The sequence below is a fragment of the Octopus bimaculoides genome, chromosome 18, assembly GCF_046866305.1.
Source record: "Octopus bimaculoides isolate indiv1 chromosome 18, ASM4686630v1, whole genome shotgun sequence".
In the NCBI taxonomy this organism is placed as follows: Eukaryota; Metazoa; Mollusca; class Cephalopoda; order Octopoda; family Octopodidae; genus Octopus; species Octopus bimaculoides.
The window spans coordinates 39,981,734-39,989,213 of NC_142945.1; the positions used below are offsets into that span (position 1 = coordinate 39,981,734).

The following is a 7,480-nucleotide window of genomic DNA, read 5'->3' on the forward strand; positions in this document are numbered from 1 at the left end:
CGTATACATACATGTTTGCACAACTATCTCTCTGTCTATATAACTAACTGTATGTCTTGATATAAGCGTGTATGTATATACATACATGCGATACCCATTCTGTAAATAAACAATAATTACACATTATTGTTTAGTATATACAGAGTATCTAATTTCATTTCATTTTTCAGTAAATAAAAGAAAAAAGTTCGTATGTGTATTTGTTATGTTTAATTTCGAAAAGAAATGAAAAGTGCAGGACATAAGGATACATTAGCACTGTCTCGAGAACAGAACGGTTTGTTAAAAAACCGAGTCAAAGAAAGTATTTTTGAAGACTGCCAAGTCAGAAATATCCTTCTCATAAACAATTGAATTCATTTGTAGTGAAGAGGGTGTGGATATGTTAGTTAGGTTGCCTCGAAACTGATACGGTGCTGATTCTTGCCGATGTACTCTGACTTATCACTAGTCTTCTAGAATTCTACAGATTACTATAGAAATTGGTAAAAGAGAAAAAACACAGAGATGCCATCACAGACACAACAATATGGTGTGAAGTTTAGTTAAGCTGGAATAGAACAGTAGAACTTTCATAGAAAAGGTGGAGGCAGTATGGTGGTAATAAGGATTAGAGAACAACGACCAGTTTGACAATTTAGCAGTCAAATAACAACACACGCATTATGTCCCACAATCGAAATAGCACCAGTGCAACTACGGAAACAGATTTAGAATATATATATATATATATATATATATATATATATATATATATGTATATATATATACCATAACTTCAGAAGTGTGCACCATCCATGCGAGCGTGGGTGTTGGATAAAAGTTGCGAAATTTGTAGATATTCGAGCGTAGTTACATATATATTTGAAGAAAAAACGTCTACAAATAAGTTTGTATATTTTACACAAGAGCAGGAGGAAATGGAGATAAAGATACCCTTACACGTGTGTGAACGGGTATCTCTAAGTGCATGCAAGCGTTAATACGAGTACGTTGCAAAGCTCTCAACTGATATTACTGTGAGAGTGCTCGCTAAAATTATCTAAGGCCTTATATTGTTTCGATATATAACATAATTAATGAAATAGTAATTAAGATGATTTAAGACACTTACTTTGACTAGAACTCACAAACCAAGTTACTTCCGAAGTCCCAAGTGATAAGGCTGTACTGAAAGAAGTCTCATCGCACAGACACACATATATACATAAACATATACAGGTGCGAGTTGTTAAGCAACAGTCAGCCTGTTACTAGGGCAAACCTTGCACATACAACTGTAGTTATTTCCCTTGGTAATTATTTACACCCTAAATAAACAAATAAATATAACAATTTTTTTAATCATTTTTTTAATGCTATGTCGTTGTGAACATCATCAGTTGTAGATTTCCAACAGGTTTGCCATAGGTTCATAAGAACAGATAATTTTTTTCAACTGTTCTTTAAATTTAAATATTTTGAATTAATTTGAGTTATTCTGGCAAACAGTTCTAATTTCTTGATCAAACCAGATTTTGTTGTTGTTTTGTCCCCAAATCAAGCCTGATCAGTCAAGCAAACCTATAATAAAATATATTCTGACTGCAACTGCGTATAATTAACTATCTCAGTCAATATAACCGACTCATGTTTGCACAACTATCTCTCTGTCTATATAACCAACTGTATGTCTTGATAACTAACTGTCTCTATAAATGTTTGCGTATTTAACAGTCTGTCTATATAACTGTTTATCTATATAACTATGTCTGGATAAGTGTATGTCTATATAATTATCTGTCAGTAATCACACACACACACACATATCATCTTCATCATCATTTAGCGTCCATTTTCCATGCTGGCATGAGTTAGACGATCTGACTGGCACTTGTAAGCCAGAGAGCTGTATCAGACTCCAGTCAGATTTTGGCTTGGTTTCTACAGCTGGATATCCTTCCTAATGTCAACCATTCCAAGAGTGTAGTGGGTGCCTTTTATGTGTCACTGTCATGGTTGCGTTTTACCTGTCGCCATCACAGGTGCTTTTTATGTGTTACCTGCACTGTCCATGACTACGATTTCACTTGGCCTGAAGAATCTTCTCAAGCACAGCAAACCACCAAAAGTCTCAATCATTTGTCATCACCTCTGTGAGACCCAACATCTGAAGATCATACTTTACCACCTCATCCTGTGTCTTCCTGGGTCTATCTCTTCCACTGGTTCCCTCCACAGTTAGGAACTGACACTTCTTTACACTGCTATCCTTATCCATATGCAGGACTGGCACTTCTTTATGCAGCTGTCCTCGGCCATACGCATATGTGCACGTGTGTGTGTATACACACATATATATACACAAACTAGCTGTTTATATAACTAACTTTATATACACAAACTAGCTGTTTATATAACTAACTTTATATACACAAACTAGCTGTCTATATAACTAACTTTCTAACCATATCATGAAGAAGTACAGCTTATCACTGAAAATAGTCGTTTGTCTTGTTAGCTTGTTGTGCTGGATTAAAAACTTTGTCTCCAATGGGTTTAAATATAAGGGCTGCATACTAGTGTTTCAATGTAACTCCTGTTTTCCCTTAGTCTCACTTCATGTGGGCTCCCACTGTTAGTTCCAAGCACCTTTTACACCTGCTTTCTGTTGGTAACTAAGAATGGAATTTTTTCTCTTGTTTCCATGTTCTTGTCAGTGAAACAAGTAGTATTACTGATGATACATTTACTTGTTGATCATCTTTACCTTCTCCACTCACCAGATCAACACTTTTTAAGCAGACTTATGATCAAAGATTCAAAAACATTCCTGAAGTAAACAATCGGTCTTTTTGTACATTATTATCATATGTGCTCTTTCTATATTTAAGACAGTACGGTGTGATACTGAAGGTGATTTCACTGCTAATTCTATAAATTTGAGCGACTGCACAAAGAGTCCCTCATTATTTCCTTTTATTGTTAAGAACATATAAGGCAGTGAGCTGGCAGAATCGTTAGCACTCTGGGAAAAAATGCTAAGTGGCATTGTGTCCATCTTTACATTCTGATGAAAATTCCACCAAGGTTGACTTTGTCTTTCATCTTTTCAGGGCTGATAAAATAAGTACCAGTTAAGTACTGGGGTCAATGTAACTGACTATCTCCCTCTCCCAAAATTGCTGGCCTTGTGCCAAAATTTGTAACCATTTTTAAGAACATGGTGAAGTGGGTAAGTGAAGAAACAATAGAGTACCAAAAATAAATGTTTTCCTATACCATATCATTTGTGTAGAAAATGCACTTTTTTCCTAAATTTTCAACCGTTATACTTGCATATTTTCCATTGGCCAACCACACTTGTACAGATAGCATGCGAAAAATTAAAAGTCCAGAAATTTAAAAACTTAGCTGTCTCAAACCACCAGTTATCACAATACTTCAATGTCCCTTCGCGGTCCCCTAGGGGATCTCGGACCTCAGTTTGAGAACCACTACTATAAGAGATATCTACAGAATATCTCTCAGTACTGGCTACAATACAAAAGACTCAGGAAGTGATATCTTAATGTTTTAGCACGCCGTTTTAGAATTAATTGTGCATTACCTCGTAGCCTCAAGATTTCAATGATCTGCTTCATTACTTTTAGAATGACAAAACTGGATAGCTGCGACAGGCCAGTTTGAATATAAAACAGATAGAATATGTGAGACAGGTATGGCCAGTTTAATGCTAAAAGGGTTAAGGCATGATAACACAGGCTAGTTTCCCAGGAGCCCTACATGTCTAGGGGGCTCAATACTAATCAGTCTATGTAGTAGTTGTATATGTCAGGGACTCAATGTATTGTGATGCTTGAGGGCCTATAGTAGTGTTGAGATAGCCTGGATACAAGTAGGTATAGGGGAATAGATAGATAGATAGAGAGAGAGAGAGAAAGAGAGAGAGAGGGATAGAAAAATAGATAGATAGATAGATAGAGAGAGAGAGAGAGAGAGAGAGAGAGATCTACATATATAGTTTTATTCTTCCTGTTTGTATTACCTTACTTGAACTTTGGTATAGGGAGATGAATGAACACTGACAGGTGGAAAGATATTCAGACAGACAGATGTAAGACAATATGATGGACAAATAAAAAGATACTCAGATAACAAGATACATATACAAAGAAGACAAAAGATTATACTGGTAACAACGATGGAAGAAAGCGAATGAGTAACTGAACAAATAACCAAATAGATTGCATAGTGATCTGACAAAGCATTTATTTAACCAGAAAGAGGATTTATTGTTGGGTTAGAACTAGCTGGAACTAAACAAAACCCACTACGTTATTCTGGAATAACATGTTCGATATTTTATCAAATGACAATATTTTATCTAGACACTATTAGTTTTAGTTGCGAAAACCATACAACACTGCTTCCACTCATTTAACCGAGGATCGAAGAATAAAAGGTAACATTATGTTGTCAATAGTGTAGTTTTATTTGGTCTCTTATAGCTTAGGATGTTTAGAACTATTCCGTAATATTCCCTTTATAAAAGATATATTTATTAGGTGTGTGAAAATGTCTTGGTTTCATGGGAATCTACAACAATTTAAGTAGCCTATACTTGACCCCCACGAAGGAACCTCTTCGTGATCGCTCGACTATATTTCAATTGAAAGAATACTATAAATCCCGATATACCAAAGGAAAAGAAAACGAACTGGTGACGAGTGAATCGTCTTTGATAATAAGGTTTGCAGGATCAGAGCTGACCTAGGGCTAAACAATAGCAGACACCATTCACTTGCGGTCTAAATATTCTCTGTTGATAGAGCACCGTTGAGTGGAAGTTAGTGATTGTCTCCCTTGAAACTTTGACAACATGGCAGACCTCGGCAAGGATTTAAAAGAATATCTTTCTCGATCTTCCAGCAGTATTATGATGAGTTCATCTTTTGATAAAAACGAAGAAAATGTAAACACAAGTGAATCGAGTTCCCTTAAAAATGGCTTCAAATACTTATTTAGTCGATCAGCTCCTGGAGAGCGTAATGCCGAGGCTACCGATGCCAACAGTTGGTTCACCAAAGCGCAGTCGGACCCCTTGCTGCCGTCGCTCACCAAAAAACAGAGGATTCTTGGCTTTGTTACGTTTCTTCTGATGGGTACTCTTTTCTTCTCTCTCTCATTCCTCTACATTCCCTTGATTGTTCTGAGGGCCAGAAAATTCTCCCTGTTATTTACATTAGGGAGTATCTTTTTCTTAATGAGCTTCTCACTCCTTTGGGGACCTGTAAATCATCTTCGCCACTTATTTTCCGCTGGTCGGCTCCCATTTACATGCATGTATTTCACAACATTGTTCGGAACTCTTTACTTCGCGGTCTGGTTAAAATATACCATGTTAACGGTGATTTTTGCTACAGGTCAGGTTATTACTCTGGTTTGGTTCGTTGTCAGTTACATTCCCGGTGGACAATCTGGACTGAAATTTTTCTCCAAACTGTTTTATGCAGCAGCTTCAAAGACAGCCGAGAAAACACTACCTGTATGAAAAGAGCGGAACAACACTGACAGAATTTCTCCAATACAGTATTTAAACAATTTCCGAGGCTGATAATTCCAATATTTGTCACATCTGTACAAGATTCTATTCTATTTCATGTTTTCGGTGCGTTAATTCAGTGTTTTCTACCTGAACAAGGAATAATTTTAAGGTGTGGATTTTGTTTTATCAAGTACCATAAATGTGGCTCATTGTTATGTTTAATTATATAAACATTTAATTCTGCTGATAAATATTCATTACAATAATATTATTTAATGTTTACATTGTGTTGAGGTTGATGAAATAATTAATTTCTGCTGTCTGAAGTACTATATTTTTTGTTGTAAAAACTTCATATTTCTACAATAAAATAACAGTAGTTTAGAGGAGTTAAATTCATATTGAACCAACGAGTGAAAATCACCCCCCAGAATCTAGCTAGTTTAGCCGAAATCTATATATATTACCATCACTAGTTTCCTCTGTTTCATTTGTGTCATTAATCTTAAGGCTTACGCAATGTTTTAAGCTTACTACCACGAACTAAAGGAGCAGGACACCAGTATTTATACACATACACACTTGTCATTAGGGAGGTCAGTTAAGAACCAACGGAACCCACTGGCTTCCTAAAAGCTATTTCCACCGTCATTGAATTGTTTTCTATAGTTTGTGTTCACTAAACATTAATCAGTGTCCATGACATTTCCTCCCACCAGGTCCACTGCATTTCCATATCAAAGTCCACCTCATTAAGATTGTTGTCGGCTTTATAACTAAACAAACTGTTAGGGATGGGTGAATTTCTACTAGATTTCAATTAGTTTTCTCTCGTTGGTTCCTTGTGAATGAAATACTTCTCAAACTACGATTCGGTGACACCAAACTGTGTAGATTTGTCATCTGTGTTATTAATATTCTTCGGTTTGTCATGGCGTTTGTATTTCTAAATGTTATACGTTTTAAAATCAACCTTAAATGTGCAACGAAATCGAAGATAAAATTGCAATCTCTAACATAATGAAACAACGCTATGGAGTTCTTGTAAATTTATCAAAATAGTAAATCTTGTAAATGTATCAAAATAGAAAGAAGAAAATTGATAAATCATGGAATTTCTACGGATTCGTTAGTTGTTATATATAACTGTTTCAACAAATTAATGAGACAGTAAGTGGAATCAGAGGAAACTTGTAATGTTCTACGTCGTTAACAAATTCCATATTGTGGAATATATTTTGTGTCATGAGAACGAAAAGTTGGTGATTTTGGAGTTCCGGCCTCCACTTAGAATTTCTCACAACGTGTTTGGCAGCCGGTAAAGATGTGTGCGCGTGTAATATATATATATATATATATATATATATATATAGGTAATCTTCAAGTTTAGGGGGATAAATAAAAATATTCAAGGGAAGTAACTGAACGTCTTACCAGTATTCTCCGTACATCTCTGTTTATAAATAAATCACACACGTGATTTGATTGACGTTAGGGTTAGGGTGTGATTTATTTATAAACAGCTAGAAGAAAACGGATAATACTGGTAAGTCGTTCAGTTATTTCCCTTGAATATTTTTATTTATTTTTTTATTCCCCTAAACTTGAAGATTACCATATATATATATATATATATATATGTGTGTGTGTGTGTAATACACACATACGAGTGTGAAGCCAAAATATTTGGCTTCCAGTTTAGGTGTAGTTACATACACATGTATTTTATTAATCGGCAGAGATCACTAATTTTTGCCGATTAATAAGAAAAAATTGAACATCATGTTTTTAGCTCAATTTCCTGTTTGTGTCACCAAATACGTATGTGTGTGTGGGAGAGAGAGAGAGACAATGTTTGCTTTTATGCAAAGTTTATACACTGAAAGATTATTCAACATTTTTTTTTTAGTAGAATATTATATTTGTTAAATTTTACATGGAAAAGGTTAATAG

At 35.2% G+C, this 7,480-nt stretch overlaps 2 protein-coding genes across 4 annotated transcripts in view; one reads left to right on the plus strand and one right to left on the minus strand.

Annotated features, from left to right (window-relative positions):
- LOC106884071 (serine/threonine-protein kinase Nek10) overlaps positions 1-7,045 on the minus strand; it is a 48,713-nt gene extending 41,668 nt beyond the window's left edge. For 2 of the 3 annotated variants that reach the window (XM_089366032.1, XM_014935289.3), the window contains exon 1: positions 1,115-1,281. The gene's annotated coding sequence lies outside the window, so the exon portion shown is untranslated. Of the gene's footprint in view, positions 1-1,114; positions 1,282-6,961 lie in introns of those variants that run through there. The other variant, XM_089366031.1, reaches the window with a different exon arrangement.
- LOC106884073 (uncharacterized) lies at positions 4,758-6,418 on the plus strand. The gene has a single exon (XM_014935291.3). It carries the CDS (start codon positions 4,862-4,864, stop codon positions 5,531-5,533), a length of 672 nt encoding a protein of 223 aa, XP_014790777.1. The 5' UTR covers positions 4,758-4,861; the 3' UTR covers positions 5,534-6,418.
- Positions 7,046-7,480: the final 435 nt, after the last annotated feature.